General features: G+C 41.5%; 1 protein-coding gene across 1 annotated transcript in view; it reads left to right on the top strand.

Moving 5' to 3' along the window:
- The window catches only part of tmem8b (transmembrane protein 8B), a 37,230-nt gene extending 20,389 nt beyond the window's left edge, over window positions 1-16,841 (top strand). Inside the window, 7 exon segments of the mRNA XM_088293406.1 lie at window positions 137-233; window positions 341-464; window positions 2,856-2,998; window positions 4,577-4,755; window positions 5,718-5,864; window positions 8,554-8,670; window positions 13,845-16,841. Coding sequence (XP_088149532.1) covers window positions 137-233; window positions 341-464; window positions 2,856-2,998; window positions 4,577-4,755; window positions 5,718-5,864; window positions 8,554-8,670; window positions 13,845-14,180 — 1,143 coding nt within the window. The 3' untranslated portion in view covers window positions 14,181-16,841.
- The last annotated feature ends 2,608 nt before the right edge of the window (window positions 16,842-19,449 follow it).

The raw sequence follows: 19,449 nt of genomic DNA, 5'->3' as shown, positions 1-19,449 counted from the left end.
CTTGTCCTCATTAGGGTTGTGAGTACCAGGAGCCTGTCCCAGCCAACTTCACATCGCAAGTCCGGATCGGTTTTAGTTTTTGTCTTTTATATTACATCATAGTTTGTACGATGTTTTCTCATCTTGTGCGTTACAGTCGTTGCTTAAAGACTCAAATGTCACCGTGCGTGGCTGCCTGACTCACGGGATGCCGCTCTTCCTTTGGCAAAACTCATCATTGAAATGTGAATCAGGTATGTCCGACTCAGCGAAAGCGCCATCCCTTCAAAAGTCAAGGTCTTGACAAGTGAACAATGCTCTCTATGTTGGCTACGATTCTCTTTCTTTTGCTCTGTCGTAGAGTCTGTTGCTGGGTTTTTCCTCTCGGTGAACACCTCTAAAAATATTACCAAACTCAGGATTCCATACCCTCAGACAGGCACATGGTACCTCAGTCTGCGCTCTCTATGTGCCACACAACAGGGGTAAGACTGGTCTGGAATTACAAAAAAAAAGTTTTCCAGCATTAATCATGCCTATAGAAGTGTATATGTGTACATTTGTAATTTTTAATATTTTGGTCGGGGTTAACGTCGCAAGTGTTAATATGCATCTGCATATTAATGAAGCAGCGCTTCGAATCCTAAACCTCTGGACATTGAATGTTCCGCTTCTGTAACGTTATTTACAAGTGCAAAATGTTTGGCACCAGATGTTGACTGATGCTCATGAATATTTAAGAGCATGTAATCAGTTCTTTGGGTTGGCCTCAATTTCCTGCAGCAGCCACGACTTGACAATATTTGTTGTCTATTACCGGATGACACGAATTAAAAAAAAACACAAACTTTCAATACGTTTTAACTGCAATCCAAATATAGATTGTTTACCGTGATTAATAATTCACTACACTAACGACATCTGCCCACTCTTGTTTGAGCCACATTTTCTTACATTTTCACTGGCTCACAAAAATCTATTTTATAGTGTAAAATTCAAGTTTGTGCTTTGGAAGAAATTCAATGCATACGTGTTTTTCTCTGAGTAGTGTTGAAGTCATTGAATCAGTCAAAAGGAAAATAGGAGGAAATTGTGTCTATGAAGTTGTCAGACACAGTAAGAATTCTGTCTTTTTAGTCACTGAATTGTTTGGTCTGAGCCTTAAAAGTAAAAAAGTGTGAACAGAATTGTATGGAGCGATTTTTTTTTTTTTTTCCCTCTCCAAGCCACTCGGGATTTGCGATTCAGTTGAATAACAGATGGTGAGAGTGAACCTGGCTGTGCTAGGAAAAAAACGCACATGGCAATCTGTGATTTTTCATATTTACGTGCACTTAATTATTCAGGTCACGTGTAATAGGTAATGCGAGTGACAGGTTTGCTTCACAACTCCAATTTAGTTGATTGATAAAACGTGAAAAATAACCGGGCAAGCAGCTGCGTCAATTTAATATGAATTCAGGGAAAAGGCAAAGGAAGACATTTGTTACCTCCCGCAGTTTCAATCGCCGTGATTGATTGTACGATCTGGCAATTAGTGAAGTGACAATGCCAGCGCAAATGTATTTCTCGTCCACGGATTGTCTTAAAAACGGATTACAACTAAATCCATTGTCTCGTTGTTTGTTTTGTGGTAACAGTTGGCAGTTTGTTATCATGTCTGCGTGAAATAACTATAGTCTGTTTGTACAATGCGGAAATAAATAATTCCGCTTGAGACATTTTTAGGTCTCTGCATATAAAAATAAACTGATACTTTAGTGAAGTCAAGGATGAAAGGGACCACTGTATGAAAAAATGACAAAGAGTAAAAACATGCAAAATGTAATGTGACTACTTCAAAGTACTACTAAATATTATTTTTTTTAGTTTTACAAAAGGCTGACTATGCTAGTACCGCTAATGGCGCTCAGATCTCAAATGGCATCCTGTGACCTTCTTACATCCTGATTATATATAATAAATATCATCAGAAAATACAGTATCGTATGAAAAAAAAATCCGCCTGCATAAAACTAACCTTCAACCACAACGATGGTAAAGCGATCCGGTGCTTATTTGATCGCCAAATATTAGCAGACAGTGTTAGCCTAGCGTGCTAACTTCTAGCACAACGTTGATGATCAGAAAAAAAATCTCCATCTTCTCCTTGAGAAAGCATTTAACTCTACAAATGTGTGGAGATAACATTTCGAGAAACATTCCTTATTTTAAAATGATAGGCTTGCTGTCGTCGAAAATAATAAAAACATCTCAGGTCAACGCCGGTGCTGGTGCTCACTGTACAGTAAACTAGTGAATAAATCTTCAAAAAAGACGCCTGCGAGCTGTTCATGGTCACTTTATTGTCCAACTAAACAGAAAAAAAGGACACATTTTGTTTTTCAAACTACTTTCAGTCTGCTAGTTTAATGCTAATGATAATACATAAATGTAACCACATACACATGGCCCGGTGCGCATATAAGGATTTTTACATTTTAAGAGGTTGTCTTTGTATTACACACACACGAAGACAGGAATTTAACCAAGCAGAATTTTCCTCCGAATTTAACTGTGTTGTGTGTGGTGTGCTGCGATAATATCAATATGCGTAGCCCACATAACGCTACACTTCTGTTTCACCACCGTCCTCTAATCTTGCGTGATCGAAGAAGCAAACGCAAAGAAGACAAAAAGAGCAAGGAACTATAGCAGTCACGTGCTATGCTAATGCACCACTCAAATATTTATTAACTTTGGAAATGCGTGAACACTGTCCAACTTCAAAGCTTTTGATTTACTAAATGTATTTTTCTAGCGGAGTTGAATCGGGGGACACGTTTGATAAACCTCTTTTCCAAATGTAAAAATCTCAATCTTTGTGTACGTTGCAGTTTCGAGGCGTGCTCTAACATCACGGCGGAGGTGTACATGCGCGCCTACCTGACGCCGTGCGTCAATGACTGCGGCCCGTACGGACAGTGCAAGTTGCTGCGCACCAACAACTACCTTTATGCCGCATGTGAATGCAAAGCCGGTAAGGAGATAATTGATATTGCATCAAGTGCATTGCATTAAAAGTTCCGTCTTTTTTTTTTTTTTTTTTAATTTACGCTTTGAAGTTTTTTCCATTTCAATCAAATCATGCTTCGTTTAGATGTTATTATCACATTCATGGAATAAATGAAAGACATTTTCTTTTATCCATGTGGAAAATAGCTCTGGAAGTGCTTTGTCTTGATTGCCAGTTATCATTCATCCATAATTAATACTTGGCAAAATATCAGCATGCCAAAAGCCTTTTTGCCATCCAATCTCCAAGTTTCAGAAGTGCAATAGATCATCTACTTTATTTAATTTTCTTATCAGAAAATACATCAAGCAGCCGACAGGGACGGAAAGTGCAGAGGTTGTTTTCCACAACTGATTTGATGATCCGCAGATGAAATTTATCGGTTTAGGTCATACAGCGGCTGATGCTAATCTTTCGATTTGAGCAATTTGGAAAGTACAATAAAAAAGGCGTTTAATTAAGAGCAGCTCTTCAATAAAGTCGGAGCTTATAAAGCTAAACAAAGCTTGACAATCCTTTGAGGATTCTTCTTGAAATCCCGCTTTGATTGCCGCGTTATCAGTGGCGGTAAATTCATCGTCGTTGCTTATACGCGGCTCAGCTCGTGCCCGTGGCCTCAAATTCTCCATTCAACTGCGCTCACAAATATTTAATTCACGCCGTCTTATCCAATTTGCCTCTTGATCGGGATCCAATTCATGCGGCGCAAAGGCGATCTCACCAGGAGGCTTCATTGTGCCGAATAAACAACTTCCCAAATACTTCCTTTTGCATATTTCTCCACAGAAGAGACGTGTTGTTTACAAGGACAACCTGATGAGAGAATAGTGTCTTCAATTTCAAAGCGACGCTGCGCACTAAAACTATGCTGGGTTGTTTTCCTAACCCACTCGCTGGGTAGCTATGGATTTCTTTTTGGGTTAGTTTACTCAAGGCTGAATCAAGAGCTGGGTTGGTGATTTTGCCCTATTTAGGGTACTTGATTGCACAGTTTTAAGCATAAACATCATTGTTTGTGTGCCAAGGTTATCATAGTTAATGAAAACTAATGAAAACAAAAAGTGAAAAAGAAAACAAAAAAAGTGAAGAAAAATAAAATGAAAAACAGAATGCTTTAAAAAATGAGTGCAACTACATTTTATGTTTATAAAAAATCTATAATATTATTATAATAACCATAATTGTAATGTTTATCCATTACTGTCCTACTTAAGCTTTTCATTTTAAATGTCTTTATTTAGGTATTACCATACATCCGTAGCTACAAAAGAGTTGTTTGAGAATTGTAATTTAGTTTATTACACAATATTTGGTGAGTTTTTTTTTTTTTATTTTATTTTTTTAAATGCATACGTTTAAAAAAATAAAAACTAAAGCAAACACAAAAACTAATACAAATTGAACGAAAAACAAACAAACAACAAACTTGCTCTGGAACCTAATTAAAATTTACTGAATTAAAAACAAAATCAACAACCACGTCGAAACAAGCAATATTAAAAACCTCAAAGCTCTTATGCATGCGTTTTCTGTGCACGTCAGGCTGGGAAGGCTGGGGATGCACCGACAATTCCGAGGCCTACTCTTACAGCTTCCAGCTTCTCTCCACCCTGCTGCTGTGTCTCAGTAACCTCATGTTCGTCCCGCCGGTTGTCATCGCCGTGCGCAGCCGCTACCTGCTCGAGGCCTCCGTCTACATCTTCACCATGTTCTTCTCCACCGTGAGTAACTGCTGACAATCAAACGGCTCTTTTGTCACTGTGTCATTTCACTTGTTTCAAGATAGGACAAAAGACCCTTGAGGTTTGACGGAAAGGCCTGTCGGGCAGAGCGCTGACAAGGAACGCGCTCCAACCAATCTGACGTTTGAAGTTAACTGCTTTATCAGTCTTGTGTCAGACTTTTTTTTTTTTTTTTTTTAAAACACTTAAGGGAGCTTGCTTTGACAAGCTTATCAAAAGGAAGACTGGTTTTGAATTGAGCCTGATTGAAAGATGAATAAAAATTTGTCGTAGTTTGGTGGACTCACCCATGCGTTTTCCGTACAGATCCTCACGAGGCTGACTTTGGGCGGGCGATGGGGTATACCCTGGACTGGTACCCAGCCCATTGCAGAGCACACGTAGACATTCACACCTGTGGACAATATTTGTTGAGATGGTAGATTTGGGGTTTTCGTTCACTATAGGCTATGATCATCGAAATTATGTTCATGAAATAATGGATTAAGTTGGAGTGATCCAAATAGTTTTGATTTGACTTGGGAGCGTAAACTTCCACTTCCAGATGACGCTTGCTGTCAAACTAAACATAAAGGCCCAGCGAGCTTATTGCTAGCACACAATGGAAAATGCCATTGACACGTTAATGATTAGAATCGAAGTGGTGCAAGCTAAACAAATGTTTAGACACTCACTTGACGATAAAGCCTCAAAAGATATCCTAACATCTTGAACGACACACAGAGGCAATTTTGACCCGTATTTCATTTTGTGTGACATTTTCCAGACAATTTTATTAAATACTTCCATACAAGTGTATTTGAAATCCCAACCAGTCAAAAATTAAATGGAAAAAACAAAAACATGATTCTTGTTGGCTGTTGAAACAATTTATTTCAGTCCTATTTCATACATTATTACAACTGTGTCTCACATTTACCGTTTTGTCTGCCTCCCGACAGTTTTACCATGCTTGTGACCAGCCGGGCATCGTGGTCTTTTGCATAATGGAGTATGACGTTCTGCAGTTCTGCGATTTCCTTGGCTCCCTCATGTCAGTGTGGGTCACAGTCATCGCCATGGCGAGGCTCAAGTCCATCATTAAACAGGTACTAAGCACTTGAATGATGAATGGTTGTTTTTCTACACTGCTCACTAAATGTTACGGAGATCGACTTTACGGAGATTCGACTTCATTCTTATAGCTCTGAGGTCTGATGAACCTTGAAGGAAAGACGGATAAGTGAGTGCTAAGCAGTAATAAGTCAAACCGTTTTTTTTTTTTTTCTGCATCTCAGAAACATAAAGATCAATACGTTTGCCTATGTGATTGTCTGCTTGTTGACATCATGCGCTGAACAAACACTAACAGGTGCAGCTTCGCCATGGGTCACCGGGGTCCTGCTGTGAGCCAGGATGGTGTGTGTGTGTGTCTGTGTGTTCATAAAAGAGACGGGGGACCAATGGGAGGGCGTGTGTACGAGCATCTGCTGTCCTCTAGTTTTCCTTTTTGCTGAGCGCTGCAGTCCGTAGCCTCTAATCAAATGCACGTCAGGACTGGCAAGTGCAGTCGTGTGCGCGTGTGCGTGTATGTTTGTTGACTGTCGAGAGACCTCGTTTATGTGTGAGCGCAGCGGCAGCAAAGGAGCCGAGAGCAACTGATTGTAAATATATGCTATCATTAAAATTTCACACAAGGACTTTGTTGCAACCTCAAGGGAGCCGTTAATCTTCAGTGACTCAAGGTTAATGTGCCTTCAATCAGCACGAATCAAATATTACCCCATAAGACTTGTGTATTAAGTCGCTTTTTGTAGTTGTCCTCTACTTTATGTTTTCGATAGAAGAGCTGAGCACCAGACTGAAGGTGATGTTAAGAGCTCTACTGAAGCCTAAAAAATTTTATTTTGGATCCTGTTGATGACTGAAATTCAGGTCATCAATTTTCTGCACCAGTTTTCCTCATTCAGATCACAGGTGAGCTGGATCCAAACGCAGACTTGGGGCGGGTGAGAGACGCGGATGGTTGCCCTTCGCACTCACTTTCACACCTATGGACAATTTAGCCACGCAGGTGTGGAAAATGTGGCAACAAGCGAGGGCACCTGGCCAAACTCTTTTTAAAATTTCAATTAGGGCGGCACAGAGGACGACTGGTTAGCACGATGGCCTCACAGTGCAGAGGTCGCGGGTTCAATTGCGGCTTTCCTGTGTGGAGTTTGCATGTTCACCCTGTACCTGCGTGGGTTTTCTCCGGGTACTCCGGTTTCCTCCCACATTCTAAAAACATGCGTGGCAGGTTGATCGGACACTCTAAATTGCCCCTAGGTATGAGTGTGAGTGTGCATGGTTGTTTGTTTATGTGTGCCCTGCGATTGGCTGGCAACCATTTCAGGCTGTATCCCGCCTACTAAGATAACTGAGACAGGTTCGAGCCCCCCACCCTACTGACCCTAGTGAGGAGAAGCGGAACATATAACGGATGGATGGATAATAAATACTTGGTAGATTTAATCGAACAGCATCTGATGAAGATGTGCACATTTAAAATGTATCCGAAAATTTTTGATATATTGAGTTTAGTTCCCCTGAATAATATTTGCTTTTAATTAACCGGTGATTATCAAAATTTTACTCAGACATCTGCACTTTACCGAGTGCTACTGCAATTGAATTGACACCGGACACAGTTTGATTTTAAAAATCACCACAATGGGCGCGTGCGTGTAACGTTGTAATTCGCCGCGCAGGTGATGGTGGGTGTGTAAATGACAGATAAAAATAATCCTCCCAGTTGAATCCTCCCAAGCTCGTCCATCACGCTGACAGATAATGATTCATTAAGGCGCTCGGCCTGCCAGCGAGCGGTCACGCGTCCGCGCTTGAATACAGTACACGAGCAACGTGCGTGTTGCACCGCTGCCACCGTGTGACCCAGTGGTGCGGCATGACTGATGACTGCTGCCGCACGACGCCGTCCCCCTCCTCCCTCGTCTATTCCAATTAGTCGTGTTCTCCTGCGGGCGGGTCATCCCTTTCCTGCTTGGAAAAACACCAAATGTCTCCTCACGTTCCCCCAGCAGACACCGGGCGTGTGTGGCATATCTTATCGATTTTTCCCTCTCCCTCCACTCGTGCTTTATCTTTCCCTTATGCTTGTGGCTTTGTGTCAAATTGTGAGCTTGACAAAAAAAAAAAAAAAAGGAAAAAGAAAACTTAACCTGGTTATTTATAGACCGTGCTTCACGTCCTCCTTTCTGTGCTTTATTTTCGTTGTTGTGATGGGCTGCTCGCAAGAGAGGAGACTCTCTTCTTGTGTTTGTTAGAGTTGCACTTTATAAACAATGCTGCCTTTGAGATACAAATTGAATTTGTTCCGTGAGCATGCGTGGAACGTAAAACATTTGTATCGCCAGAGCTGGGCAGTCCGTCCCGGGGGCGGAACGGTCCGGTTCTCCGTCCGGACACCATTTATGGGGCGGGGGTGTGGGAAGTGACACATTTTAAAAACGGGTTGGATTAACAAAGGGCGGAGATGGATTTGAGTCCAACCCACGAATTGGCACTTGTACGTGTGAGTCGGGGCAATGGAAAAAGTCACTCTCAAATGTTCCTGTCTGATTATTCGGACAAAACTATCTGTTTTCCTTGAAAAGAAAAAAAACAACCTATTATGGTCTTCTTTAGTGCGGCCTTTTTTACACAGAAAAAGGAGAGTCCTTCGATTCTCTAAAGTCGCAGCGTTTAGGGCGACTCGACATTGATGCATGTTGTTAATTTGATTTGTTTCCCCTCAAGGTGCTGTATTTGCTGGGGGCCATGTCCCTGTCCATGGCTTTGCAGCTGGACCGTCACGGTCTGTGGAACCTGCTGGGGCCCAGCTTGTTTGCTCTGGGCATCATGGCAGTGGCGTGGGTAAGTCAAATATTTACTCTCCATCAGACATTTTAGTAAACTGTGCAGTGACATCACTGGTGTTTGAGATGTCCTGCCGGCCCTAGCAAAATTCCGTGGATATTTTCATGGGAATTTAAAATGGAATATTTTTGCCAATATTCCAAAATACAAACTATGGTGATTGTATGAATTCATGAGAATTATTTGAGGGTTATTGAAAAGAGAAGTATCATATTTAAGTATGGATATTGTATTTTATTTTGCAGACACCCATGTAAAATAGATAGCTCTCCCTCTCCACATGTGATAGAATTACAGCGCTTTCATTTTTTTTCTTTTCCTTTTCGTTGACTTTATTAGAGCAGCAGTACATCGAAGAATGGGAATTGAAAACCGGTTTTGAGAAGTAGCGCTTTGATGCTATCTCAGCCGCTGGCAAGGCTGCTTAAGGCGCCTCGTTCTCAGCTGTGATTGGCCTCACATCACCGAGACAGCTGAGTGAGGAGAACAATAATTTTCTTAGTGAAAAAAAGTGGCTGTTTTTGGGGCAACTTGTAACTCAAGGTACGAGCATTTTTCCATGAAATCTAGAATAAATTTTGATCAACTACATTTTAGCTCCTTTTTAAGAGGCAACCTTCAATTTTGTTAATTCCTTGTTTGTTCCAATTTATTTCCATAAATTCCAGTGAATTCCCACGGTTTGTTTCCACCTTTAAAAATCCCCTGGAATATGAAACCCTCATAAGACTGCACCAATGTACCGTTAAGATATTTGTGTTGAAGGGAATGCTGTCGTGGGCGTGTTTAACTGCTCCAACTCTCTAGTTCCTCCTGCTTGGAGGTGTAATCTGTCACTTAGGCTCACATGTGCATGGCTAAGAACCGTGCCCCTTCTGACCAATGAAGCTATTTCACATTATCACAGAAGGGCTTTTAAAAGTTTTGCAGCCTGTGTGGGTATTAGTCATGGCTTACAGTTCCATTACAAGTCATCTTGTACTTAAACTGACTCTTCTCTCAGACCTTATGTGCTCTCTGAATCGAGAACATTAAAAAAATAACAGGTTCTAAGAAAAGACTTTAACAGCATGCCGCTGACAGGGGCCGGAAAGTGTGCAGCTTCCACCTAGAAAACGATGTGTTGATGGGTGTGGGAGTTTTGTAAGCTGAAGGATCCGACACTCGGCGAGCATGTTTGAATTTTCTGCCTTCAGTTTTTGTTCCAGTAAAAAAAAAAAAGGGACGATTCAATGTACGGTATCACAGATCAGAGTTTTAACGCCCGCCCGTTTGTTAAATCTTCACTTTCCAAGCCATTTGCAGTAAAAATAATCACGTTTGATCAAATTGGCATACAACAAAGAGGTTTTTTTTTTAATAAGCCTGCCAAAATGAATAATTATTCATTCAACAAAAAGACCACTGGCTTAAAAATATTGACAACTCAGGAAATTCTCTCAGCATTCAGACACTGTGGGCGTGTTTGCTGAATGTGCTGAAAACACGCCCCGCTCGCCTTTCAACGGTCATTCAACTACGATTCTGTCTAGTATTTCCCTGCACATCACAAAATGTATCAGACAAGAAAATATAGTCGAGCCGCTTAAAACATCCAGTGGCTGGAAAATATCTCATCGAATCGTCACAGGGATGAGTGTTAGTTGGCAGCAAGTTTGCGGGCAGACATGTCCGGGTTACATATTTCGGTCCGGTTGTGAATTTCAATAACGACACTGAGCTGTCCTGTAAATTGTGCCGAGCGGGTGCATTAAAGACGGAAATAGCACCCTCAACTGGTGTTGCGGCCGGAAAATACGGTAGGCTTACTTTACTGCTGAAACGTGGAATCTTTGAGCCTTCACAAGTGCGTCAAAATCAGGCCTCAAATCCTGAGTAACAACCAATATCAGAATGTCATTTAAATGATACGTGGTTGTTATTGCGCCCTCTGGTGGACAAAATGAGCAATAACAAATTGTGGTTCATGTGTTCTATCCCCATGGGCCAGACCGGACCCCCTGATGTTTATTTGACACCCACAGTAAAACATGATGGGTCCCGTGGGCAAAAGATCCACTGGTGTAAATATGTTTTTGTGCATTTGCACAAGAGCTGGGTGGAAAAATAATACTTGACATTGAAATCTTGAGAATTCATTTCAAACCTTTGTATTTATTCAAGTTCCAAAACTCAAATATCCCAAATCACCATCACACCCCCATGCCTTTTCAACTGTTCATCACATTAATTATTTTTCATTGATTATAATATCTTCACAATCTTGACACGCCAAAATCAAAATCTCGATTCCATTTCGATTAATTGCCCATCCCCAATTTCCGCAAGCGAGATCAAAATGACCACACTGTCTCACATTAGTTCATTCTAAAATATATTCCCTCTTTTGGGGTTAATCACCCCAAACCAAACTGTTTCATGTTTGGTAGAGGTTGCGTGAATACACTCCAGCATGATACTTTCCATAGATTGGGTTCTGATAATCATACAGTATGTTCGTGTAGTGCAGCGTGTGTTACGCAACTGCTTTTTAATACAATTAGTCTTTCATTTCTTGACAGGCACATGCATGCAAATGTGTGATGTACAGTGATTGTATCTGCAGAACACAATAGAACGCATGCGTCTTGTCGACACTGATTAAAGTTGGAGACAGATAGTCAAAGATGTCTGTGCGGCAATAAAGCACGCGCCGACAGGTCATGATAGCCGGAATGGAACGATTATGTTGCCGTGTAAAAGTGCTTTGATTATGTCTGCTTCCAGTATCTCCTCTATATATGCTGCATCTCTGGAAACATTTTTAACAAGTGCGCCTTCATTTAAACACTGCAGATGCAGTCATTGTTCACATTGGCAGACACACAAAATAAAATGACATCAGTCAAGAGTAGGGCACCGAATGTTGCCAGCTTTGCAGTAAGTGTCGTGTGCATCCAGGTAGGGCTGGGCGATAAACCGAAAATTGACCGTTACCGAAATGTATTAGAATGACCGACATCATTTTGCCCATGTCGGTAAATTCGGTGTCTAAAAAAAGAAAAGAAAAAGAAAAGTCTTTTCTGCCTGCGGCGATGTTCATGCCTCTTTAAGACGGCTCCAGCGCATGTAGTCACGTGACTCATGCGCTGTAGTAGAATGTAAACAGAAGACGCGTTCGTATCTGGCGATTCAAATCCTGAAGCGGCTGACACGGCTGCAGACAAAGTCACGTTAGTTGAAATTGTTCCTGTCGCGCTTTTCCCGAAAAGAATTTGGACATCTGTCGTTTGGAAATGTTTTGGGTTCCATAAAGACGTTGTTTAAGCAAAAGAACATGAACTACAAAGTGCGTCGTAAGCACCTGTAACAGCGCGTCCAACCTTTTCTTTTTCACCACCCACAACACAACCATGCTGTTGACTTGGAGCTTGTGCTAAAAGTTCAACGTGAGAAGCAAGGTTCGACAAGTGACAACAGCCCATTAACGGAGGCGACACCATACGAGAGAACGTCTAAGAGGTGGACACGATAGCCTAGCACATAGCTCCTTTGCACATGGCATTGTTTATATTGTTTACAAAATACATTTACACAAATCTAGGCCTCTGCAAATGGCATTACACCATCTCGGCACAATCTATTTGCAGAAAAAGATGTTGCGAGGTATCGTTTTTCTCCTGTTCTTTGTGACATTGTTCAAGTCATGCAAAGCAAGATATTTGGAATGTTTATGCAAATGATTTTTGGACTTTTATTTTTCATTGAAAGTAATGTGTACCAGTTGGTCAATTAAAAAAAAGCAGTTAATATGCATTTCCTGCATTTATTTAGATTTTGGTCCTCAGGGGGAGTTTATCGCGCATTTATCGTTATCGAGGTAAAATTGCCCAAATTATCGATTTTATTGATTTTAGGTCATATCGCCCAGCCCTACATCCAGGTCGAATGTCGCCAAACTCTCTAATTCGCCAAACTAAACGAGCTTTTGACTTATGCATAAAAAAGCTCTCCCCAGTCCAAACAGACAATAAAACACAGCAGGGTTCTTTACACTTGACTTCACTTAAATCATTTCTTTAACCTCGCATGTATTCGCCATGCTAATTTAATCGCGGCCATTTTCCAGTTGGACTCCATGTAATTATTCTGGTCACTCATGGGTACTCTATATCTGTCTTCACAATTCCCACCAAGGTGCCTTGGGAGACCTATAATGCGAGCAATCAGTGTTTATGAATGGGAATAAAAGGAAAATACTGTAACGTGTCGACGGTGTTAAGCGAAACATGAAAAATCTACCTGCTCAGCGCTTAAAGCCTTTCTGGGCCACTTAGGAGCGGGTGAGAATATTCCGTCTTCAACTTCAAATGACATCCGGTGGCGATGCAACGCAGGGGGAACAACGAGGGGCAAATAATAACATTAATTATGTTTAATGGCAGCCGAGGCGCAAGTGTTGCCATTGAAAACATTGATCAGTTGATTGTCACAGCCATCACGTAGGGCGCCTGAGAGATAGCAGCCTCGAATAAACAAGAAACGTGATCATTACATTCACCAAGCAAGAACATCAAATCCATTAAAAAAAAAAATAATTCTACTCATTGCTGTGAAAGCTGTTACTTAGAAATTTATGTCCATGCATTTCACAACGAGGCCTTCAGTGCAGTCCTACTTAGTCCGACTCCCCCCTCATATTACCATCATTTATGACACCACGGCTGGCGAAATAAGGAACAGAAAATGTGTTGAAAATAGCCTCGCAAGTCTATTTGCAATTAAATCCACACTTTTCAATCAAGATATTCTTGAAAAATACACGCAAAGAACACGCAAACTCCACACAGGAAGGCCGGAGCCGGAATCGAACCCACGACCTCCGCATTGCGAGGCCATCGCGCTAACCAATCCACCACCGTGCCGCCTACTAATCTTTATATTTAGCATCAATAAGCACATAAAGTCCTTACAACATTTGTAGAAATTTTATTGTCAACATTTTTTTAGCTTAAATACACATTTTGCATCATGAATTTCTTTGAATTTCTACTGCAATTGGAAGTTGAGCTGCAATTTTGCTATCGCAATTCAAATTGAAGAATTGTATTGGAGCGTTCGTACAAGCCCTCTAGTAGACACCGAGCAGCTGTTTTAAAAGCTCAGTAATTTATTTTTTTTGCTCCCATCAGACGGTGCGCACCATTCGCCGGCGGCGATGTTACCCGCCCACCTGGAAGCGCTGGGTGTTCTTCCTCCTCCCGGGCACGGCCATCGCCACGTGCGCCGTGGCTCTTTACGCCTTCGTGGAGACGGAGGAGAACTACTTCTACATCCACAGCATCTGGCACATGCTGATCGCCGGCAGCGTGGGCTTCCTCCTGCCGCCCCGCGCCAAACCCGACGCCAAGGTGACGCCGCTGAAGCGCCGGCGAGGCTGCGGCTATCAGCTGTGCGTCAACGAGCATGAGGAACTGGGCCTGGTGGACCCGGCCATCATCTCCATCAACAGCATCTGCACCAGCTGATGAACTCCCACACTCGCACCCTCCTCCTCTTCTACCTTAGTGACACTTCATTGCCTTCTTTGACTTGGGACGTTGACACACGGGAAATAAGCCACAGAACCTGAAGAACAGATGTAAATACTTTTATGCAGATAATGACCCATGGTCAACTTCTTGTTGTCATGGTTACCATTGTCGCCCCCCCGTGAAGCGACGCAACGCCGCGCGATTCAGTCGGTAGACTCGCTTGTTGGAACTCTTCTCGCCAGCCGATCCACGTCAATATATAGCGCCAATTCACAACGGAAGTTATCTCAAGGCACCTCACACACTCCTCAGACGTTACAGCGTGGAATCTCAATTTGTTTAAAGCCATCTCGTAACAGTGGTGAAAAAAGGAAGCGCTCACTAACACGACCAGATCCATCCCATCATTCTCCCCTCAAGCATCAACAACGTTTGGATAAACTTGAAAACGAAAGCATTTTTAGGCGATTGAAAAGTACAAAACAATTTTGCAACATTTTGCTTTTAAGCCAAGGAAAAAAATGAACTTTAACTTTCGTTTGAGTCTAACGGGCAACCCCTTGCCCCAATTAGTCCCTTAAATCTTAAAGGCGCGGTTGCCAAACAATCTCATTGTTTTTTTTTTTTAAACACGCTTAACAAACGTAACAGAGGTAGGTCGCTGAGGTCAGTTGTTGTTTTTCAGCTTTCAACAGGGCTCAGCTAAACGTGAAGGTTTATTGGGTCATGTTAAAGCAAAAGTCTGTTGCTTTCAAGTGAATAGAATTGACAGTTGAAAGACAGCCGAGGTCGAAGATGAAATCAGTTTTGTAGTCAGGCCCACCATCGAAAAGGACTGAAGTGGCGCGTCATGGAAAGGTTCGACTTGGTCGCTCACACCAGCACACCATCTGCTGACATGCTAACTGCCAACCAAGCATCAACTTTTCACTGTACTGGGTTAGATTTTGTTGAACCACAAAAACATGGCATGATTGTCAAAGAGGAAACAAGAATGATTTTGAGAGGGTGTTGACATCAATCGATCGCCCCATTCACGGACCGCACCCGTGCATTTGGGCGATCAGGGACTCGCCACGCTTTGCTTTTCAACCGGCGCTCTGGTCACTCATGAAGACTAGTTGCCGAAGTCGGCGCACTGCGCAACGATGGGCTTCGGCGTACCCCACCTCTCGCCGCACAGCCACCTGGGATCGGCCCCAGCTCACCTGTGACCCTAATGAGGACAAGCGCTGTAGAAAATTTATGGATGACTGTTCCGAGGCAGCGTGAGCCCCATCGATTTTGACTCTGCTCAGTGCACCGGGGGTGGTTTTCGTTCACCGCTCTTGAGCGATCGCTTCGCGGGGGCTTCACGCCATTGACTTTGGCGCGTTTGTAAGTTACCATGGAGACAAGTGCAAGTACTACTGCTGTGTGTAGTTATGTTGTTCTAATGAAATCTGAGTGTGTGCTGTGCTGGTACACGCGCTCGTTTGTGAATATGCATTCAAAGTCAAGGCTGCTATCTGACGGTGACTGTACAACTGCTTCTGTTGGTTATTTATTGAAACGGGCTGGTTTTACCTACAAGGTTTTCTAACCTCATTTAACATTTCCAAGACATTGTGAAAAATATCCCCAGAAGGGACACATTTTCATTTAACTTACTGAAAAGCCTTTACGCAACAGAAGAATATTACTCTGTGGGTCTGATAGAATTTGCAAATCTGTCTATTAATATTAAGATTTCTTATTTATCCAATTGAAAACGTTTCAAACTTTTAATGTGTCACTGTGGGGTCTAACACCATGGCAGTTCTCATTTTAACAACGGTGTTAAGAGTAATTGCCAAAGTGTAATCAAAAAAATGTGAAAAGGAAAACACCACTGTGACACTGAATCTATTAAATCAAATTTTAATTTGAAGCAAATAAGGAAATTTCAAGATGGAGTATTTTAAAAGGGTAAAGAACAGCGTGAAATCTAATTGGAAGCAAGATTTTTAAGAAATTGCAAATTTCATGTCGACCACAGGTTAAAAATTTACTTCAGAAATTTCAAGTCTCTGAGAAGTTTTTCCACATATCACATTGCACCACGCAGACAATTCCATACAGGAAAAAAAATGATATTAATTTGAAGGCGTTTAAAAACTCCTTGCAAAGAGGTTTCAATTCAGAACATTTGGGAACAAACCACAGAGTGAAAAGTGATTTATTTATTTTAATTAATTTTCCTGAAAACCCCCCGAAGACTTCCATTTAAAAAATGCAAGACTAAAATTGAGTGAAAAGACATTCTCAAGGGCATTTTTTTTTTTTAATATATATATGATTGTTTTGGATTATACGGTATTTTTTGCACTGAGACACACCAATGTCATGTACATTTTTATAACCTACAGCGGGTATCACAAATGTAAAATAACAAACAAAAAAAAACCTAGTCGTCATGTGGAATGTTAGAGTGTCTTTTGCAACGGCAATGTATCGCTTTGAAACGAATGTGCTGATTGGGGGGAACACATCCAAAGTGCAACTGCCTGTCGGGAGGAGCGCGCGACAGAGGTGGATCACTGCAGACCTCAAATCAACACCGGTCCTCCTTTCCTCTCCCCCGACAGGACCTGTGTGACACCACATTCATAAACAATAAATGTTTTCTTTCTTTGCCTTCGGCTCTCACTACTGCTTGCCCCAACAAGGCTTTTTCAAAGACATCCGATTGCAATTCGCGGCCCTAATGGAAGCCGAGAAGAGCGAGATGAGACGTCGCTGTCAACAACATCCTCGCAGGAATAAAGCAGGAGATGAATAATTCTCCTGCGCGAGCATCCCTGCTCTCTGCTCGTATACGCCACAAAGCCGCGTGACTATTTGCTCTTTGTTTTATTAGAAGAGCAACTTTTTGCAGTAGGAATTGATGACACAAGTTGGTTTCCTCTGGGGAAAGACGAAAATATTTACGTGTTCCTCCTGTTTTATTTGTTGCTGTGAATTTACTACCTGCGCAATCTAATGAGAAATGCATCAAAGGTAACATTGCTCACTTTTGATTGACAAAGTCCTCAATATTTCTTACCGCGATTGGAACGGACGAGAACTGAACTTCAGACAGCTGAATGACCTATATGGACCGATATTAATTTATTGTTTTTTTTTCAGGCAGATTCCGATATTTGGCAAAATTAAAAACATATTTTATGAATGATTTATTTTTGTCCCTTAACAGTTAAGAGCTGAATAATAAAGAGCTGAATTACAAGCAGAACATTTTATTTATTTATTTCTTAAACAATATTTCCTTTCGTTTTTAACGTTTGGCAGATGGGCAAATATGGGCCAATTTTTATTCGTTTAGTATTTTTAGGGAGATGGGGGTGATGTTTTATCATTATTGTCTTTGTCTTCAGTTGTATTGTGTTCATCAGAGATGGGCACTGCCTGTCCATCCTCCGTCCGCAACTTGGGCAGCCTTCCGTCATCGTCCCTCCATCCCGATACAAAACATAATCGTACTCCGTCCCCGTGTGTCCTCGTTCTTTTAAAGCACTTCCGTTCTTACTTTTCATCCATTGAGAACATATCGTGAATGCCTCGGTGTAGCATGCAGCAAACGTGATGTTGTTTGCTGACACCCCGGTTGGAATTGACTGTAAAACTAAACACATTGAATGTTAAAACACATACTTTGTTTACGAAACATGGAACAATGAGAAAACCCAGTTGACGAGCTAGCAAAACATAGCGTTAGAAGTTATCTGCATTCGGCTAAAAGTGGCTAAAGGACTTCCTTCCTTCCTGTTCAAATATTTGCCTGGTTGACCATCCACTGACACCAGCTCAAAGTGGACAAAGGAATTGTTTTGGATGCTGTCCATTTGATTCTGAAGGTGTACCTAATGAAGTGGCCAGAGAATTCAAATTGGCTGTATAGCTTTACAATAAATCGGCGCAAGAGTCAATTGAGTGCATGACAAAGTAATAAACTGTTTATTATTGAAGTTCTGTTCATCATATTTCCAAGAGAGAAGCAAAATCCCTCATTTTTCCCCCCCCAAATCTGACACAGTTGTGTGCATTAATCACTCAAAACATGCGCAAAATGCATTTTAATGACGTCACCAGAATCTTTTTAACATCTTTAGCTTGCACTCTAGAAAATGAAAAATGGAATGAAGGAAATTGCACAATAAGTAAAGCACAGCGTCAACCTTTTGTTGCGATTGATAATCTGTCTGCTGTATATTTATCTTTTTTCATTACATTAAGGACGATAACAAGCTACATGAGAAGAACCTGTACGTTCAAACAGTCTTTCTTCTCTCGTCAAGTAAGAAGAAAAAAAAAAAAAAACACAGCTCGGCCAAGTAATTATAGAAGTACAAGTACAAGTATAAGAACCTAAGAAAGACATTCAAGGATAGAGCTTCGAATGCAAATGCAAATTGACACACTGCTTACATGAAAATATAGTCTTGAAGAGATATTTATCGGGCACTTCAAAAAAAAAAAAAAAAAACACCATGAAAAGTCTTGTAATGAGAAAGCAAATCTCCCAAGTGTCAGAGTGGCGTCCTTGGCGGGCATAAAAGGCCCGCGACTGTGTGCAGTGGCGCGACCACAAGGACTTTTTTTTTTTTATTTCCTGCGTATGGACATTTCCAAATCGTCCTTCCACCGCGCATGAAATGACAGGCCAGTGTCTTCTTTGTATTCATGGCATCTTGATAGGCCTAATCTGATTTTACGGGATTACTATTCCTCCGACACGCAACTGCGACCTTCAAGAACCACATCAACCTGAAACATTTGCATGCTTTTTTTTTTTTTTACAGAGCACTACACCTTAAACAAATCTGCTACCACTAAGGTACAATTGTTCATATTGCATTGTCCCACTTCAATATATATTTATATATATATTGGGGTAAAGTGGCATCTCCAACGTTAAATCTTTCAGAAAACAACAATAAATAGTTTTCTGATGAAATAAAACATAACAGAAAATGGACATTAACACCGTTTGTGTTCATTTTGGAATTCATCATCTTCAACTCGAGGTAGAGAAAGGACCCTCCAGCCAACGAAACCAGTCCAGGGTGTCCCCCCTTCTCTAGATTGATAGGAATGGATGTTTCAAAGTGCATGAGGATGGCTTAGCAACGAGAAAATACGAGAGTCAATTGCCGTCAGGCAGATGTTCTCTGGAGTACAAACACGATGCTTGGGTTAGTTCCGCGCCATCAGAGAGAAAACCAACTCAATTGTTATTTTGGGG

Source organism: Idiotropiscis lumnitzeri, chromosome 1, assembly GCF_059441095.1.
Source record: "Idiotropiscis lumnitzeri isolate Australia: NSW breed Sydney's pygmy pipehorse chromosome 1, RoL_Ilum_1.0, whole genome shotgun sequence".
Classification (NCBI taxonomy): domain Eukaryota; kingdom Metazoa; phylum Chordata; class Actinopteri; order Syngnathiformes; family Syngnathidae; genus Idiotropiscis; species Idiotropiscis lumnitzeri.
Note: the sequence above shows the minus strand (reverse complement) of the source record. Positions and strands in the feature narration are given on the sequence as shown.